Raw genomic sequence first — 20605 nt, forward strand, 5'->3', positions numbered from 1 at the left:
GATTTTGGCTCTCCGTACATAAATTATTAAAATGAAATTTGCATATTATTTCTTTTTTGGCTAAATGGCTTTCTCTTAGTTTTGATCAGACGATTTTGAGAAATAAGGGGTGGGGAAGGAGGCCTAGTTGCCCTCCAATTTTTCGGTTACTTAAAAAGGCAACTAGAACTTCAAATTTTCAACGAACGTTTTTATTAGTAAAAAAATAAACGTAACTTAAGAATTAACTTACGTAACAAACTTTTATATTCTTATATTTTTGATTATATATATGAGGGGTTTGTCCCCTCGTTAATACCTTGCTCTTCACACTAAATCTTAAGTTTTGTCCCAATTCTTTAAGAATGACCCCTGAATCAGAAAGTACGTAGAATAAATAGTTGAAATTACTGAAAATAATTTAGCATAAAGAGCGAAGTATTTATCTCCTCCTAAATACCTCGCTCTTTATGCTAAAGTATTTTTAGAGCCCCTCATATGCGTAATAATCTCTGTTCGTTTTAAGTTTTAATGCTTCTCCTTACTTTCAATTGAAAAAACTTTTTCATGTTTTTTCATACGTAGAATAAATAGTTGAAATTACTAAAAATAATTTAGCATAAAGAGCGAAGTATTTATCTCCTCCTAAATACCTCGCTCTTTATGCTAAAGTATTTTTAGAGCCCCTCATATGCGTAATAATCTCTGTTCGATTTAAGTTTTAATGCTTTTCCTTACTTTCAATTGAAAAAACTTTTTCATGTTTATATTTTCATTGTTTTTTTTTAATAGTAATACTAGAAAATCCTGCGCTCTTTTTATTGAATTTCTCTTCCCCCATGAAATATTCCTCCAAGGAAAGATCCTCCCATACAGCCCCCTCCCCTGAACCCCATGCCCAAACCAAAATATCCCCCTGAAAACGTCGGTACACTTCCCAATAACCATTACTGTATGTAAACATTGGTCAAAGTTTATAACTTGCAGCCCCTCCCCCAGGGACTGGGGGGGGGGGTAAGTCATCCCCAAAGACATAGTTATTATGGTTTTTGACTATACGGAATAAAATGGCTATCTCAAAATTTTGATACGTTGACTTTGGGAAAAAAATATGCGTGGGAAGGGACATAGGTGCCCTCCATTTTTTTGGGTCACTTAAAAAGGGCACTAGAACTTTTCATTTCCGTTAGAATGAACCCTCTTGCATGACTCTAGGACCAATTGGTCGATACGATGACCCCTGGGAAAAACAAAAACAAAAAAAAACAAACAAACAAACAAATAAACACGCACCCGTGATTTGTCTTCTGGCAAAAAATACGAAATCCCACATTTTTGTAGATTGGAACTTGAAATTTTTTCTTTAGGGTTCTCTGATACGCTGAATGCGATGGTGTGATTTTTGTTAAGATCCTATGACTTTTAGGGGGTGTTTCCCCCTATTTTCCAAAATAAGGCAAATTTTCTCAGGCTCGTAACTTTTGATGACAAAGACTAAATTTGATGAAACTTGTGTATTTAAAATCAGCATAATAATTTGATTGTTTTGATATGTCTTTAAGCATCAAAATTCCATTTTTTAGAGTTTCGTTTACTATTGAGCCCGGTCGCTCCTTACTACAGTTCGTTACCACGAACTGTTTGATATTTGTCCTATCTATCATAAATTACGCCGTCTACAAGTACCATATGGCACTACAAATGACAAATTTTGTGCTATTTCTCGAGGGTGGGGGCTAGTGGGCTACCAAAACATCATAGACAAATGTTTGATAGCTCATAATGCTCATATCTACGTTCTTCCTATAAATTCCACCATCTGCAAGTGCCAAATGGTACTAAAAACAGCACTTTTGGTGTCATGTATCAACTGGAAAAGCTGGGGCTAGTGGGCTACAGAAATTTTTAGAGAGATATTTAATAGCTCGTTTGAAAGTTATTGCTCATATCTACGTGCTGTTTATCAATTTTAAAATCCATAAGTGGCATATAGCCATAAATACGGCACTTTTGGTGCCACTTCTTAAGTAGAAAATCTTGGAAGGATAAAACGTGACCAATGAAATAATTGTTGTATAAAACACTTAACTGGAGGTTTACAAAAAACCTTACGTATGCTCCCCCTCCCAGGCGTCTTAGTAAGTTTCATTAGTCCATTGTGAGAATTCGCTAGGAACTCTTAGTCTTTAACACGGTCAGCAAGCGTTGAGGCTCACAGAATGATTTTTTAAAATGTTCGTAAGAGGAAGAAACTCATAGAATAACATATAATTGGTTTTCGAAATTCCAACTGACTATTCCTTGACGTACCCCTTCCTCTCCCCTGTTCGCAAAAAGAATAGAAACTTTAAATAACTCGATGTTTTATAATAGCAATTTACAAATATAGTATGGTTGCAGCAGTAGCTAGAACTTTGTTACAGTAGTAACGACAACCTTATAAAGAGCGAACCACAGCCAATAGTGGCCTAAAGTTACAAAACGCGTATTGAAAAAAAAAAGCTGCCTTGTGAAAAAAATTTGTCATCTGAAAATTCAGGAATGGTAACTATTATTTCGGTTCGTGTTTAAAGTAAAAGTTCATTGCGAAAAGAAATTCATGGTAATATCAAACTAAAGAGCCTGAAGATGGAGTCAGAACAAAATGAACAGTATACCACTGCAATCAGTATGGTTGAGAACTTTTAGTTGGGGAGTTATAGACCCCTCCTTGAACAGCAAGGAAATTTTTTCGCTTGCAGGCCTCTGGAACGTCATAGAGCGATGTTTAACAGCCTATTTCAAAGCTATTTCTCATATCTACACGCTTCACATAAAATTCCCCGTGGTTTTAATAAAAAAATAAATTCTTTGCCATTTGTGCCAATTAAATGTGCAAATTAAGTGCCATTTGGCAATAACAATGGAAATTGTTTTGCCATTTCTAAAGGATTAGGGTTAATGGGGACCAGAACGTCGCAGACGGATGTTTAATAGCTCATATTGCTCATATCTGCGTTCTTTCTATACATTCCACCATAAGCAAGTGCCAAATGGCACTAAGAAACCTGTTTTTGGTGCCATCAAAGTTAATGTTGATATCTCCGTAATTTTTATCAATTCTCTCGTCTGTAAGTACCATATAGCCCTAAAAGTGGCACTTTTGGTACAACTTCTTAAGGGGAATACCTTGGAAGTATGAAAGGGTACCATTGTAATAATCATGGTCTAAAACCCATAACTGGAGGTTTAAAAGAACCCGTGCCGTATACACCCCTCCCAGGACCGGATCCACTCTCTTTGCTGGAGGCGGGGGGGGGGGAGGGGATAATTCGGAAAAATTAGAAAAAATGAGGTATTTGTAACTTACGAACGGGTGATCAGATCTTAATGAAATTTGATATTTAGAAGGACCTTGTGCTTTAAAGCTCTTATTTTAAAGTCTGACCAGATCCTTGACATTGGGGGGAGTTGGAGGGGAAACCAGAATTCTTGGGAGACGTGAAAATTGGGGTATCTTTATCTTACGAATAGGTGATCGGATGTTAATGAAACTTGATATATAGAAGGATCTTATGTCTCAGATGCTCCATTTTCGACTCAAATTGGATCCGGGGACATGGGGGGTTGGAGGGGGAAGCAAAAATCTTGGAACACACTTAGAGTGGAGATATCGGGATGAAACTTGATGGGAAGAATAAGCACAAGTTCTAGATACGTGATTGACATAAATGGAACGGATCCGTCCTCGTTGGAGGAGCTGGGAGGGGGGGTTAATTTGGAAAAATTTGAAAAATTGAGGTATTTTTAACTTAAGAACGGGTGACCGGATCTTAATGAAATTTGATATTTAGAAGAAATTTATGTCTCAAAGCTCTTATTTCAAATCCTGACCAGATCTGTTGACATCGTGGGGAGTTGGAGGGGAAAATCGGAAATCTTGGAAAACGCTTAGAGTGGTGGAATCAGGATGAATCTTGCTGGGTAGAATAAGCAAATGTCATAGATACGTGATTGACGTAGCCGTGATGGATTCGCTCTCTTTGGGGGACTTAGTGGGTGGGGTTCATTGCTTTGGCGAGTTTGGTGCTTCTGGACGTGCTAGGACGATGAAAATTGGTAGGCGTGTCAGGGAGCTGCACGAATTGACTTGATAAAGTCGTTTTCCCTGATTCGACCATCTGGGGGCTAAAGGGAGAGGAAAAATTCGAAAAAATGAGGTATTAATAACTTACGAGTGGGTGATCGGATCTTAATGAATTTTGATATTTAGAAGGACATCATGACTCAGAGGTCTCATTTTAAATCCTGACGGGCATTAAGCCTCAGATTTTCTTTTTAAATCAGTCTATTGATTCTTAGAATTTTGTTAGAGCTCATACCATATGAGCTCTTGGCTCTTCTGGCCTCATCACAAGTGCCATATGAGCTCTTAGCTCTTGTTATATATAGTAATGGTTATTGGGAAGTTTGCAGTCATTTTCAGGGGGGATTGTTTTGGTTAAGAGGGGGGCGGGTTGAGAGGAGGGGTTTACGTGGGATTATCTTTCCATGGAATAATTTCTCATGGGAGGAGAAAATTTCCATGAAGGGGGCACAGAATTTTCTAGTATTATTTAAATAAAAAACAATGAAAAAATAAATATGAAAAAGTTTTTTCGACTGAAAGTAAGGAACAAAATTAAAAACTAAAACAAAAAGAAATTATTAAGCATATGAGGGGTTCATCTCTTCCTAAATATCTCGCTCCCTACGCTAAAGTATTTTTAGTAGTTTCAGCTATTTATTTTACGGCCTTTGTGATTCAAGAGTCATTCTTAAAAATTGGGAAAAAAATTCAGCTTTAGTGTAAAGAGCGAGGTATTAACAAGGGGGAATATGCGTAATAATATTTTATTTTATATTATCATAATATACGCAATAAAACGTAATAAAATATACGTAATAAAAAAATGCGTAATATTTTTTACGCATCACATACGTAACAAAAAATATACGAACATAGAAATTCGTTACGTAAGTTAATTTGTAAGTTATGTGTATTTTTTACTAATAAAGACGTTCGTAAAAAATTAAAAGCTCTAGTTGGCTTTTTAGTAGCCAAAAGATTGTAGGGCAGCTTTGCCTCCTCCCCCACCCCTTTTTCTCAAAATCGTCCGAACAAAAACCCAGAGAAAGCCATTTAGCCAAAGAGAAAATTAAAAACAAGTTTTTTTTACTGAAAGTAAGGAGCGACATTAAAACTTAAAACGAACAGAAATTACTCCGTATATGAAAGGGGCTTTTCCCTCCTCAACGTCCTGCTCGGTCGTCCTGCTTTCACGGTAAAGTTTTTTACTGTTTCAAAAAGCGGAGTCGAGAGAAAGACTTAAAGTTTGATAGAGTAAAGAGTGGGGCGTTAAGGAGGGAACAGCCCCTTTCATATAGAGTAATTTCTGCTCGTTTTAAGTTTTAATGTCACTCCTTACTTTCAGTTAAATAACTTGTTTTTTATTTAATTTCTGAACGTCTTTGAATTAATATATATTTTGATTTTGGCTCTCTGAGCCAAATGAATAATTAAAATGAAATTTTGATATTCATTTTTTTTTTGGCTAAATGGTTTTCTCTTGGTTTTTATTGGACGATTTTGAGAAAGAGAGGTGGGGGAGGAGGCCTAGTTGCCCTCCGATCTTTTGGCTACTTATAAAGGCAACTAGAACTTTTAATTTTGTACGAACTTATTTACTAGTAAAAAATACTCGTAACTTACGAATTAACTTACGTAACGAACTTCTATATTCGTATATTTTTATTGCGTATATGAGGAGGCTCCCCCCTTGTTAATACCTCGCTCTTTACACTAAAGCTTAAATTTTATCCCGTTTCATTAAGCATGACCCCTGAATCACAGAGGCCGTAGAATACACATTTGAAATTACTAAAAATACTTTAGCGTAAAGAGCTATATATTTAGGAGGAGATGAACCCATCATATGCTTAATAATCTTTGTTTGTTTTAAGTTTTAATTTTGCTCCTTACTTTCAGTTGAGATATTTTTTTCATTGTTTTTTTTTGTTTTAAATAATACTAGAAAATCCTGTAGTACCCTTCATGGATGTTCTCTTTTCCCATGAGAAATTTTTAAAGGAAGGATCCCCCCACGTAAACACCTTCCCTCAACCCACCCCCTCAACCAAAAAAAAAACCTGAAAATGTCTGTACACTTCCCAATAACCATTACTATATGTAAACAATGGTCAAAGTTTGTAGCTTACGGCCCTCTCCCGGGGACTGTGAAGGAGTAAGTCGCCCCAAAGACATAGTTATTAGCTTTTTGACTATGTTGAACAAAATTGCAATCTCGAAATTTTGATCCGTTAATTTTGGGAAAAAAAGAGCGTTGGTGCAGGCCTAGTTTCCCTCAAATTTTCGGTCAATTAAAAAGGGCACTAGAACTTCTAATTTCCGTTAGAATGAGCCCTCTCGTGACATTCTAGGACCACTTGGTCGATTCTATCACCCCTGAGAAAAAGAAAAAACAACAACAAACAAACACGCACCCGTGATCGTTCTTATGAAAATCTACCAAATTCCATTTTTTGTAGATAGGAGATTGAAACCTCTACAGTAGGGTTCTCCGATACGCTGAATGCGATGGTGTGATTTTCGTTAAGATTCATTGACTTTTAGGGGATATTTCTCCCTATTTTCCAAAACATTGCAAATTTTCTCCGGCTCGTAACTTTTGATGGTAAAGACTATTTCGATGAAACTTATATATTTAAAATCAGCATAAAAATCTAATACTTTTGATGTGTCTACTTGTATCAAAATTCCGGTTTTTTAGAGTTCAGTTTACTATTGAGCCAGGTCGCTCTAGCCTTAAAAGACTCGGTAACATTAGCTTTACTCCTGTTTGTGGTAATTTTTGTTCGTTTTAAGTATGACTTGGCCATTCATTATTACTTCTTTTCGTTTTCAGGTAAATATTTTAGATAAAAAAAGAATTTGATTGGTATTTCTATAATTTGGATTGCTTTAAGATATCCTGTGAATATTTTCAAAAAAAAAAGTTTAACCCAAGATTGACATTTATTTATCTTTGGGGAAATTTTAAAATTTGCACATATACATGCTGGTAAAAAGGGAATTTCTTTTGTTTTATTACAAAATGTGTTATCTTCATTTATCATAAAGTATATTTTATCCTTGGATTATTTCTTAATTTATTAAGCTGCAAGAGCCTTTTGAGATTTAGGTATTTAGTGGTGAGAGATTACCAGTATAAGATTTATATTCCTAAATCTTTTCTTACGTCATATTATTGATTGATCATTATTCCAGTACTTTTCACTTTTTTGAAAATAGTTTACCTGATAGGATATCTCCACAAATACGCTATCATATTTCAAATATTTTCAAAAATAAATTTTCTTTTGAACACTATTCCAGTAATCTTGATAGCTTTATGCTACCCAGTAAATCTCTCCCGAAATAAACCTTTAACCTAAAACTGACATTTATTTCTGCCTGGGAAAAGCTGAAAACTAAAAAATATAAAAATATCGATTATAACAGACATGATTTTTTTTAAAGACAGTTTATTTTTTTATCGGAAACATTTTTGCTCAACTAGTTCGACTATTTTAAAGCTAAGTTTGCATAGATAACTTCGAAGACCACACTGCCTTTCCATGACGAAAGTAAGATAGATGACCTTTCTAATTAAATTTTGTCCGTTGTAAGAATAAATTCTGGCAGCCGAAACAACATAAACTCTAGGTCTATATCACATCCCTTGCTCCTCGGCCCTTTTCATCTAATGTACCCTCGTCATGGCCCGCTATGTTAGTTTTTATAAGTTAAGCTTTACGAAATAGGTAATAATTTAAAACGAAATTAAAATTCGCTATTTTTAAGGCTCCTATAAGGAAGCTGTGGCTCAATAGGGAACCACGACTCACACTGAATGAGCCTAGCTAATTTAAATAAAGCTGCATGTATCTGCCATCTTTGCAACCAATTTTTGATTGGTTGCAAAAAAGAATCCAATTTTGGATCCTTTTCAAGTGACACAGTTTTTTTCTTTTAACAATGTCACCTATCTTCTTATTCTTAAGATAACAAGGTGGGAAGTAGTTAGACCTCTTCATAGTCGCATAAGATGTTGCTTGAAAGTTTTGCTCAAGCTACTAACCTGTTTTTGATGTATTAGTAGACCTAACGTACATTAAATTAAAAAAAAACAAGTTTTTTTTTTAACTGAAAGTAAGGAGCGACAGTAAAACTTAAAACGAACAGAAATTACTTCGTATATGAAAGGGGCTGCTTCCTCATCAACGCCCCGCTCTTTACGGTAAAGTTTTTTACTGTTTTAAAAAGCAGAGTTGAGAGAATGAGTCAAACTTTAGCTTAAAGAGCGGGGCGTTGATGAGGAAGCAGCCCAATAGTTTTAGTAAGTTCAACAGTTGAAATTACTAAAAATACTTTAGCGTAAAGAACGAGGTACTAGGAGGAGGTGAGCCCCTCATATGTGTAATAATTTCTGTTCGTTTTAAGTTTTTATGCTGCTCCTTACTTCCAGTTGAAAAAACTTTTTCATATTTATTTTTTCACTGTGTTTTTTTAAATAATGGTGGAAAACCCTGCAATCCCTTCATAGAAATTTTCTTCCCCCATGACAAATTCCTCGATGGAAAGTTCCCCCAAAATATCCCCCTGAAAACGTCCGTACACTTCCCAATAACCATTACTATATGTAAGCACTGGTCAAAGTTTGTAACTTGTAGCCCCTCCCTCGGAGACTGTGGGGGAGTAAGTAGTCCCCAAAGACATAGTTCTAAGGTTTTTTGACTACGCTGAATAAAATGGCTATCTCAGAATTTTGATCCGTTGACTTTGGAAAAATAATTAGCGTGGGAGGGAGCCTAGGTGCCCTCCAATTTTTTGGTCACTTAAAAAGGGCTCTAGAACTTTTCATTTCCGTTAGAATGAGCCCTCTTACAACATTCTAGGACCACTGGGCCGATACGATCACCCCTGGAAAAAAAAACAAACAAACAAATAAACACGCATCCGTGATCTGCCTTCTGGCAAAAAAAAAGTACAAAATTCCACATTTTTGTAGATAGAAGCTTAAAACTTCTAAAATAGGGTTCTCTGATAAGCTGAATCTGATGGCGATATTTTCGTTACGATTCTATATCTTTTAGGGGGTGTTTCGCCCTATTTTCTAAAAGAAGGCAAATTTTCTCAGGCTCTTACCTTTTGATGGCTAGAAATAAACTTGATGAAACTTATATATTCAAAATCAGCATTAAAATACGATTCTTTTGATGTAGCTATTGGTATAAAAAATTTCATTTTTTAGAGTTTTGGTTACTATTGAGCCGGGTCGCTCCTTACTACAGTTCGTTACCACGAACTGTTTGATATACAACAATATAATATACCTAATATAGAGTTCCTTATATTTAAAAAAAATTTGACATCTCCATTTACAAACAACTTCTAAGTGTTTATACGATTCACTTTTTCTAAGCAAGTTTGAGAAAAGTGTTTAATATACCAAATTGTTGAGACTTTAGAAGTATTTAAACCAGGGGCACCAATTTACGAAAATATTGAATGCAGCCAAGGAGTTTTTTTTTTATGTAGATATAAACAAAAGACATATTTCAAAATCTAGGGGAAATCTTTATGTGTTGTTATTATCTAACGAATACTTCCAAAAAAAGTTTTTCCAACATTTAGAATAAAAGAAGGGGTGTGATCCCCTCCGTAGAGCTCCCAAATTGACCCCTGATCCAAACTGTAGCCTTTTTGTGAGATCTGGACTATCCTATTTCCTTAAATCTATCTCAATGAAACCTTCCAAAATTGTTAAGATAATAGATATGCTGAAAAATACTCCAAGTTTTGTTTTAACTGAAAGTAAGGAGCAGCATTAAAACTCAAAATGAACATAAATTATACCGTATATAAACGGGTTGCCCCCCTCCTCAAGAACTTACCCTTTACGCTAAAGCCCTTAGCACTTTAAAAAAGCTTCATATTTTAGTTAAACGGCCCTTGTGTTTCAGGAGCTGTTCTTAAAAAATTGGGACAAACAGTCAAACTTTGGCGTAAAGAGGAAGGTATTTAGGAAGGGTCAACCCCTTCATATACGGAATAAGTTCTGTTTGGTTTAAGTTTTAATGATGATCATTGCTTTCAGTTAAAATACTTGTTTCTTTTTATTTAATTTCTGAGCGTTTTTCAAATAATACCGGTAAATCTGGCTCACCTTCCATGAAAAATTATCTCCGTAGAAATACGGAGAAACTACTCCGTAGAAATCTATTTTCCCCTAAAACAACCCCCCGCCGTAAAATTCCCTCAGACAATGCCATCCTTGATGAAAATCCCCCTTCCCCGGGAAATTTCTTGTGGACGATTCAGCCAAAACAAATTCTGCTCCGCATGCTTTCATCTGAAAAAGACTAACTTTTAGTTGTTTTCCCGATCACTATGGAAATCCCCTCTTCTGGGGAAATTTCTTCCCGGAAATCCAGACATGCTTAAATTAGCCCCCGGGTAATTCCCCCAGAACATCTCCAAATGTAAAATTGAGTCAACAAAGATGAAGTAAGACAAATAAATCATTTTTGTACCGGAATTATGTCAATCCCCACGTGTCGGAAATTTCCCTCCCACCTGAAAATTATTCCCGTGGAAAGTCACCCGACAGAAAATTCAATCCCTCCCACTTCAAAATGTCTGCATAATCACCAAATACAAATACTATACGTAAACAAATTTCATGATTCACAGACCTTTCCGCAGGGGCTGTGGGGGGTCATTTTATCCCCAAAGGCATTGCTACTGGGCTTTTCAACTATATTGAAAAAATGACTATCTCAAAATCCTGATTGGACAACCTTGAGAAAAATGGGTGAGAGGGGGACTAGTGGCCCTCCAATCTTTTTGTTCACTTAAAAAGGACGCTTTCTTTCGAACGAGCCCTTTTCCAGTGTTTTAGGACTGCAATCACCCCTAAAACAAAACCCCAAATAAACACGCATCCGTGATCTTTCTTCTGGCAAAGAAAAAGAAAATACAAATTTTCACATTTTTGCAGATGGGAACTTGAAAGTCCTACAATATGGTTTTCGGATACATCGAATTTGACAGTGCTATTTCATTAATATTCCTTAATATTCCTTAATTAATGATTTCATTAATATTCCTTGACATTGGGGCGTTTCTCACCTTTTTGGAAAATCAGGCAAATTGTATCAGCTTTTGATCGGTAACACTAAACTTAATGAATCTTAGATATTTGGAATCAGCATAATAATTCAATTCTTTTGATATATCTATTGATATCAAAATTCCGTCTTTTGGAGTTTCGGTTACTACTGAGTCGCGTCGCTCCTTATTTACCATTCGTTACCACGAAATGTTTGATAAAAACGCCCTGATCTTCAACAATTCCTGAACACTTGAGGTTTTTCTAGTGGCTTCAATTGGGGGCAATGATTTCCTCCTCCTAAATTTGCAAAAATATATTTTTGAGAGAATGTTCATTCGAAAATGCCTTTCTTCGTGGTTCTTATTGAAAAAAATAATCCAAAAATACAACAATTTTGTCCCCTACCCTAGATTAAAGAAAAATATATATTTCCCCCAACAAACCTTTTCATGAATTAACGTCACCCACATTAACTTTAGTTAAATAAATGGTTATTAGAGTCATTTTCTTTTGTTCTAATTCATTTTTTGGCGATGTCTATTGGTTTCACAGGAAGGAAGTCGCAGGAAAATGAAGACATTGATCGTGGAGCTTAATCCATTGACGAAAGCTTGAAAAACGGCACTGTTCCAATCTTCTAGTAGGAGAACATCCTAGTTCTGGTTCACAAGTTTCTGGATACTCTTTATTTTTTTAATACAGTAAATGAATACGTGTTAGTTATTTTTTACTATTCCGTGTTGAAAAGGATATTGTTTGTAAAACCGAATTCGTAGAATAAGAAAGAAAAAATGATATTGGAATTAATTTTAATTGAGTTACAAATGATAAAATCAGAAGTTTCACAGTCATTGGGAAATAATGCAGGGGCCTTTACCAGGAGGAACGGAGTTTCTTAGGATATCAATTAGGGGGATTAGACATAATGCGATGCCGCTTATTAGAGGGAGTAAAAATTGGAGTTTCACAGAATGAATTAGTCATTTATATAAGAGTGATCATTTTTGTAACAAACCACAGGGTTGAATCCTTAATAATGGTCATAATTGATTTACAAATAAGAAGATTAAAAGTTTCGCGGTCTTTGGACAAGTAATGCAGGAGCCTTTACCAGGAGCAGCGGAGTTTCCTTGGATATCATTTAGAGGGATTAGACTCAATTCGGCGCCGCTTATCCAATGGAGTAAAAATCCTTAGAGTTTCGCAGAAGGGCTTAGGGAACCATTTAAATAAAAATTATCATTTTTGTATAGACCACAGGGTCAAGAGCCCTTGATATTGGTCATTGAACTACAAAGTTTTCTTTTTTAGATTTTGTTTCATATAGAAAATAGGGCGATATCAGGACCCATTAGGTGATCTTCAATAGTCCTCTGGATAACTAATTGATTGTACAGAGTGAAAATACTAAAATACCGTTACAACTATGAGAGTAATCCAACCGTCCTAAAAGGACGACCAAATCGGGCATTTAGCACAGAACAAGTATGCCAACTTTAAAGAGATTTTTTGATAATTTGAGTAGTCAGCAGAGGTGTTGCTAGGGTTTTCAGCACCCGGAGACAATTTGACTTCTCCCTCCATTCAATACCACAATATAAGTAAACAAAAGAACGAAAATAAACAAAAAACTCAGTTTGGTACCTGTTCAGAGGCTTCACCCCGCGTCCCATTGCTCCCTTTAGCTAATCCATGAGCTGCAAGAAGACTTGATTTTTGAGCTTAATGATTGTTGTCATAATATCCTCAGCTTAAAACCAATTTAGGCCTGAGCAATAGAAGGCCCTGAAATCAAAGCGTATCAACATTACATTAAAAAAAAATAAATAAAAGAAACATCCTACTTAATGTAGATGTAAAGAATTACTGCTACTAATATTTTGCTTCTACAAAATCAGCTGAACTGTTTGCGGCAGAAATCATCAAAACACCACCAAACGATGTAAAAATCCAATAATATTGTCTAGTGTTATAAGAAAATCTCTAAGCTTAATCCAAATCTCCGTCCCAGTGGGGCTTGTGTCTACTATTGGAAAATCGACCGGTAATAGAATAAAAATGGCTGTTCATGCCACAATTGGGCACTAACGATAGTTGACGAGCAAACATACCTAGAGTCAAGGCCGTATCCAGTGGGAGCTACAGAGTTTCAACACTCCCCCTAAATTTTTTCTGACCTTGAAAAAGTAGCAGAGGCATTCAAACTAATTTTTGATGTGTTTTATAGAGTATTTTATTGTGACCTCCTCCTTGAACAAAACTCCTGGATACACACTTGCCTGGATTTCTATTATAAAACACTTCTGAAATTTGAAGTTTTGTTTATTCAGGCTATTTAAAAATGAAGTAAAAGTTGGGTATTTTTTATTTTGGAATAATATATAGCTAAATGAATTTATCACTAGTTACTATTAGCACGGAGCTGCTTATAGTAATAATTTTGCTACCCCTAAAGGCTCTGCAGACAGGGGTCTAATTTACCAAAGGGGAGGGGAGCAACTGCTCCTCCCAGACCTCGAATTCCCATATCCATAGACCCAAGTTTGTTCCCCTTGCTAAAATATAGTTTTTTTTCAAAAATCTTGTCAAAACTAAGATAAGCCTGCATAATTCAAGCATCCACAGAAACAAATCAGTTTTTTATAGCACATCTTTACAATTATGGTACTATATAGCTATTTTTTTTAGTTTTCACTGTTATTTTCACATGTTTTCCGAAAATTTGCACCAACTTTATCCCAGCGCCCACCCCAGAATTTTGATAAAATTACGCCACTGTCTGCAGGGCTATTTTTTCCCTTCCGGTCAATGAGAGAAGATGAAAACTAATAGATTTATAACCCAAATCTAAAGTTTATGGACAGTAGAATATTATTCAAATTCCCCCCATAAAAGAGATGCAAAACTATTTTGCATATTTCTCTGCAATATAAACATTAAGGCCCCTCCAAAACCGGTTTTTACATCTAAAACAGCCAAGCCTGTTCCTTGATGGAACGGTGGGACGCTGCCGCTTTTTTTTCTAAAGTAAATTCAGTTGCAAATAAACCAACCAAGCTCAAATACACACCTTGCAGAGACAGACTTATCATCTTTTATTTATAGACCCTTCTTAACAAGTTGTAATTTATTTAAAGAAACAGTTTCAATGGTGTTACAGCAAAAGACAGGTCTCGCTAAAACTTTATCAGGTTAGATTTTCTTCTATTTAATTGTAGGATGTTTTCCAGAAAAAATTATTATAATGATTAATCGTAATTAACTATTTGTGATTATTTGCGTTCCAAAACGCCTGTAATAAAACAGAATCGATTTTTTGGCATTGTAAGTGGTTATAAGAGCGTATCCAGTATTTTTTTTTTTTTTGGGGGGGGTATTTTCTGTCGGGGGGAGTTTTACAAAATAAATCGAAAATTTGTTCATATGCATTTTTGTTGCATTTTTTAGTCAAACAAAAGTTTGGAAAGGGGGTTAAGCCCGATACCCCCCATGGATGCGGTCTTGCCTATAAGAACTTAAATGCCAGTCTACTTTGCTTATTATGAGCATATAATGACTTGAACTTGTAGTAGCCAGTTATTTTAAGACGAAGGTAATGATGTAGCTAATTATAATTAATGATAATTAGCTTCTAGAACGCACTCCTGATCTTTGGATATTCCAATACAGTTTATCTTTAGAAGAAAAAGAGAGAGTGCTTTGAGAAGCTCATAGTTTGGCATCATTAAACGAAGAATTGCCATTTGTAATACATGTTCGTGTGCTTTGAGCCTTGAGGTTGGGTAGCCGACCGGCCGTGGAAATGTGGAACGGGGGTGGGCTAAATGCCGTAGTTCGTGAAATGTCATTAATTTGAGTCAGTCAGTCTGGTATTAAACTATACTAAAAAAACAGTAAGGAGGATGTTATTAGATAAGTTTCTCATTAAATAAGTATCCTCAGTTTTACTGAGGATGTTATTGCTTTAGAATTTACTTCTTATTGTTTTAACTACCATGGTTCTGTTGAGTATGGATGCTAGTAAGTTAATCTTTCGGTTGTTCTCCGGATCCCCCTGATCAAAAAGGAAGAAAACAAGAAGTTCGGTTAAAGAGCGGTTTGCCTGTTGCGGCTCAAAGGTCTCAAAATTGCACTAAAAATCAATATCTTAAGTTAGATTTTTGTTTTCTGTAAATTTTGGAAAAAATTTACCCTCTTGAACATCAATTAAAATGTAAGATTTTGGAACCTGAGAATAAATTCACAAAAAAAAATTATCAGGGAACCCCTTTTTCAAAGATACTTTCAAATGCAAACTGTTTTCAGTTGCTAATTCTTAAAATAATTCTAGTAGTTTTAATAGTTTTCACTAATAAGAATTAAAACGTTAACAAAAGATTTTTTTATTGATATTGATAATTTTTAAGTCAGTACAAAATACTTTTTACTAAGATTGTAGAACTGCCATACAAAAAACTGCCAACTTTTCAAAATCAAATGGCCTAACATCAGTTTCTTAAGAATCTCAATTATTTCTCAGCAATTTCTTATAATTATCCTATAAACTGCTAATATTTGTTGTTAAGACAAATTCTCTTTTCCAGAGACTAAAATTTCAGCTCACATTCCTACACAAATGCATATTATAGTTTAAAATGTGAGGTAGGATTATGTAAGCATAAAATAGTAAAAGATTAATAAGAAAAGGAAAACTATGGGTGGATAGCCCTCGCCCTGTTTCCTATTTGGTACATACTTTGCTTGAGAATGGCAAAACTTGGTTAAAAAGACGAGTTGATATTTTGCTAATAAAAACAGTTGAATAGCCATGGGCGTCTTAACTCTACGGAGTTTCCACTGTTCTAGGGTGGTACATAAATCAACATTAGGCTATATTAATTTGTCGCAATTTTTTTTAGGGGGATATATATATATATATATATATATATATATATATATATATACATATATATATATATATAGTTATATATATATTATATATGTAATATATATATATATATATATATATATATATATATATATATATAGCAAGAGAAAGAGTTTGACTCTTTCTCTTAACTCTACATTTTAAAACAGTAAAAAACTTTAGCGTAAAGAGTGGGACGTTGAGAAGGAAAAGCCCCTTTCATATACGGAGTAATTTCTGTTCGTTTTAAGTTTTAATGTCACTCCTTACTTTCATTTATAAAACTTGATTTTTTTTTATTTAACTTCTGAACGTTTTTGTATCAATGCATGTTTTGATTTTGGCTCTCCGCAGAGGAATAATTAAAACGAAATTTGTATACTTATTTTTTTTTGGGCTAAATGGCTTTCTCATAATTTTGATCGAATGATTTTGAGAAAAAAAGAGCGGAGGAGGAAGCCTAGTTGCCCTCCGATTTTCGGTTAATTAAAAAGGCAACTAGAACTTAATTTTTCACGAATCTTTTTATAAGTAAAAGATATACGTAACTTATAAATTAGCTTACGTAAAGAACTTTTGTATTCTCATATTTTTATTACATAAATGAGGGGGTTCGCCCCCTCGTCAGTGTCCCGCTCTTTACACTAAAGCTTAAATTTTGTCCCAATTCATTAAGAATGACCCCTGAATCACAAAAGCCGAAGAATAAATAGTTGAAATCACTTAAAATTCTTTAGCGTAAAGAGCGTAAAGCGTAAGTATTAGGAGGAGGTGAGCCCCTCATATGGGTAATAATTTCTGTTCGTTATAAGTTTTAATGCTGTTGCTTACTTCCAGCTGAAAAAACTTTTTCATATTTATTTTTTCATTGTTTTTTAAGTATTGCTAATAAATCCTGCGCTCCCTTCATGGAAATTTTCTTCCCCCATGACAAATTCCTCGATGGAAAGTTCCCCCAGCATATCCCCCTCTTCTCAACCCCTGCCTCCAACCAAAATATCCTCTTGAAAACGCCTGTACACTTCCCAATAACCATTACTATATGTAAGCACTGGTCAAAGTTTTTAACTTGTAACCCCTCCCACGGGGACTGTGGGGGAGTAAGTCATCCCCAAAGACATAGTTATAAGGTTTTTCGACTACACTGAATAAAAGGGTTATCTCAAAATTTTGATCCGTTGACTTTGGGAAAATAATTAGCGCGGGAGGGGGCCTAGGTGCCCTCCAATTTTTTGGTCACTTAAAAAGGGCACTAGAACTTTACATTTCCGTTAGAATGAGCCCTCTAGCAACATTCTAGGACAACTGGGTCAATACAATCACCCCTGGGAAAAAAACCCAAAAAACAACAAATAAACACGCATCCTTGATTTGCCTTCTGGCCAAAAATATAAAATTTCACATTTTTGTATATAAGAGCTTGAAACTTCTACAGTAGGGTTCTCTGATACGCTGAATCTGATGGTGTGATTTTTGTTAAGGTTCTATGATTTTTAGGGGGTGTTTCCCCCTATTTTCTAAAATAACGCAAATTTTTTCAGGCTCGTAACTTTTGATGGGTAAGACTAAACTTGATTAAACCTGTATACTTAAAATCAGCATTTCAAAATCAGCTTTTGAAATTTACTTAAAAAGTCTGGTATTCGTACATTATATAAGTACATGATACTTAAAATCAGCTATTTTTACCAAAATTCCATTTTTTGGAGTTTTGGTTGCTATTGAGCCGGGTCGCTCCTCACTACAGTTTGTTACCACGAACTGTTCGATGCTTCTCGTACTATAACTAGATGGGTGAAATCGGTTGTAGTTTGGTCGTGGAATTTGGTAAAGGGGGATCTGCTCGAGGAATCATTTAATTGTTTTACCTTTTGTTTCCAGTATTTGACTGATAATCCAATATAGCTCCAAATTCTCTCATTTCTGATTGAAATGCCTAATAAGCGCTGATAACGTCCTAATCCTTATTTTATAGATTCAAATAGTAGCCCATAAATATAGAACTGCTACCATGCTGAATTCTTGCTATTTTTGCTTTTCTAAATATTCTTTTAACAAGCTTCAAAAAGGCACAAATTTGCTGAGACTTATTATTGAAATTAGTTGTATTTCGCACAACACTAGGGCTACTTGTCGGACATTTATCTCTGTATAAGCATGCTGTGTACAAAATGTCAGCTGATATGGAATAAAGTAAATTTAAACAAATATGTTTATTTTTCTCACAATTTAGAAATTTGTGTGCACGTATAAACGGTACTAAACCATTCTCTTTTTCTATTGTTATCAGTTTTATCATGTAGCACAAGAAGACCGAGCTATGCTTATGACTGGAATTACAAACATAAAGACGATAATCAGTGTAACCCTCTCTAGGAATGTGCATCCCACATACCCTGATCTACACAACAAAAACTTCAATATAATTTTTTTAGAATTCGTTTTTTGTTAACGAAGATACAAATTGGAAGGTAACTTTCAAACCCTAGGAATTACTTTTCCATTTCAATTGGCCTACTTGGCAATTTCTAATTAATTTAAGGTTTTTAATGCAATGATGCCAAGATTTATTCAGATTTTCTGGATATCTTCGTCAAACAATGTCCAACGGATAAGTTAATAATTCTAACTTTGTTTTTTGAATACTTTCAAATTTGAAATAAAGTAACTATTTAAATGTGAAAATAATTCAAAATATAATATTACAGAATTTGTGGAAATACTTTGACTTATCCTGTATCTTTACATAGACGGCGAAAGTGCGCTGCCTATGATTTTGTTCCGTCTTTATGAGGATGCTAATAATAACACCATTTATTAATATAAATCGGCTAACCCCCCCCAAAAATCAATTTAACAAAAATAATAACTAATAGTTCAGTAAATCACGTATATATGAGCAAATGAATAGCGCGATACTAACGGCTATTAGAATAGAGCTTGGTTCAATTACGAGATGGAGCATAGTATGCTAGGCGTAGGGGGTTGCGAGAAGAGGAGGAGGGATATGTACTGCAGTATTAATGGTGAATTATGCTGAAAAGCCGAGTACATACGACATTAAGCTTTGCCACCCGAAAAGTTTGTTTACGCTATACTACTGCCGTCTGGAGCAGCTCATTGCTGACAATTTTAGTAAAAACTATGTACCAGCACTTATATTTATGATTGTCTAATGTATGTTTATTGTTTATAACGTATTGCGTAATGTTTTTAAATTCAGCAAGAATTGTGTTTGTTCAATAATTACTTTCCTACCCTACTGCTTGAATAGCACCCCCTCTTACCCCCCCCCCCATAAAAATACTATAGTTGTGTCCCTGTATACATATAATATATACATATATATATACACATATATATATATATATATATATATATATATATATATATATATATATAATATATATATATATATATATATATATATAGATAGATAGATAGATGAAATGGGTTTTTCCAACATTTTATTTGTTATAAGTTTTGAGATCGATTTTGTAACTATACCTGTGATAACCATTCAAGTAGGCATACAACCACAACCACCGTCAAAGTTATAGCATTGAAGCTTTAGACCACGGATTACAAGGCAAGGATGTACCCGTTGGGTGGCAAGAGAGGATTTCTAGAAAAATATTTGATTACAATTACCTAATTTTTTGCATCTATTATGTAAAGTATCAACTGGGCAAATAGTGTGCAGCTAATTCTAAAGGTTTGGGTGGATCGTGTTTCAAGATCCAAAAAGAGTACAGCCCTAGAAAAGGGTTGAGAGCATCGGTGGATAATAAGATAATTATTAACATTTTTTGGTTTAAATTCTGAAATATTATAATATCATTAAACAAACACACTAAACTAAAGAACATAACTAAATTTAGTATTACTGAAACAAAAATATCATATTCGTCTTCTTGAAATGACTATAAAGTACTTTAAAGGTCATAAGCCTTAGAAAATTTTATTAGTCAGAAAATCCATCAGAAAAAATTCGCTACGTTGTTTCTTCTTAATTTGAATAGACAACAATATCGATGTTTCATACAACAAAATTTTCAAAACATGAAATTTTCAAAGGCTTGTAACCCTGAAAAACTTGTCAGCACTAAACAAATTTATAGAATATGTTCACATAAGTTTTTGAGTTCCTTTTGTCGATTGTTACATAAGTTTTCGTGGCAAAAATACCTCAATTTATCTCAATATTTTCCGAAATCTTTGATTTAGAGTGGCATTCCCACATCTAAAATCCCCAATCAGGAAACATGACTTTTTGATAATACTAAATTAAAAAAGTTGTTTCAACTGAAATTAAGGAGCAACATTGAAACTTTTAATGGACAGAAACTATTACGTATAGGATGTGAACTGCCTTCTCCTAAACATCTTGATCTTTACGCTAAAGTTTTTTTTTAGTATTTTAAAAAAGCTGAACGTTCTTAATTGATCGTTCTTAAGGAATTAAGACAAAATTCGAACGTCAGAGTAAAGAGTGAGGCGTTGAGGAGGGGGTAATTCTCTTCAT

The 20605-nt window shown here is 34.6% G+C and overlaps 1 protein-coding gene across 5 annotated transcripts in view; it reads left to right on the top strand.

The window, feature by feature from the left end:
* The window catches only part of LOC136033706 (carbonic anhydrase 2-like), a 130699-nt gene that overhangs the window by 72247 nt on the left and 37847 nt on the right, over positions 1–20605 (top strand). Inside the window, exon 1 of one of the 5 annotated variants that reach the window (XM_065714576.1) lies at positions 11807–11889. The exons of 3 other annotated variants lie outside the window; for them this stretch is intronic. In XM_065714576.1, the coding sequence (XP_065570648.1) occupies positions 11880–11889 (10 nt within the window). In that variant the 5' untranslated portion in view covers positions 11807–11879. Of the gene's footprint in view, positions 1–11806; positions 11890–14206; positions 14366–20605 lie in introns of those variants that run through there. One more of the 5 variants, XM_065714575.1, reaches the window with a different exon arrangement.

This window comes from Artemia franciscana, chromosome 12 (assembly GCF_032884065.1).
Source record: "Artemia franciscana chromosome 12, ASM3288406v1, whole genome shotgun sequence".
In the NCBI taxonomy this organism is placed as follows: Eukaryota; Metazoa; Arthropoda; class Branchiopoda; order Anostraca; family Artemiidae; genus Artemia; species Artemia franciscana.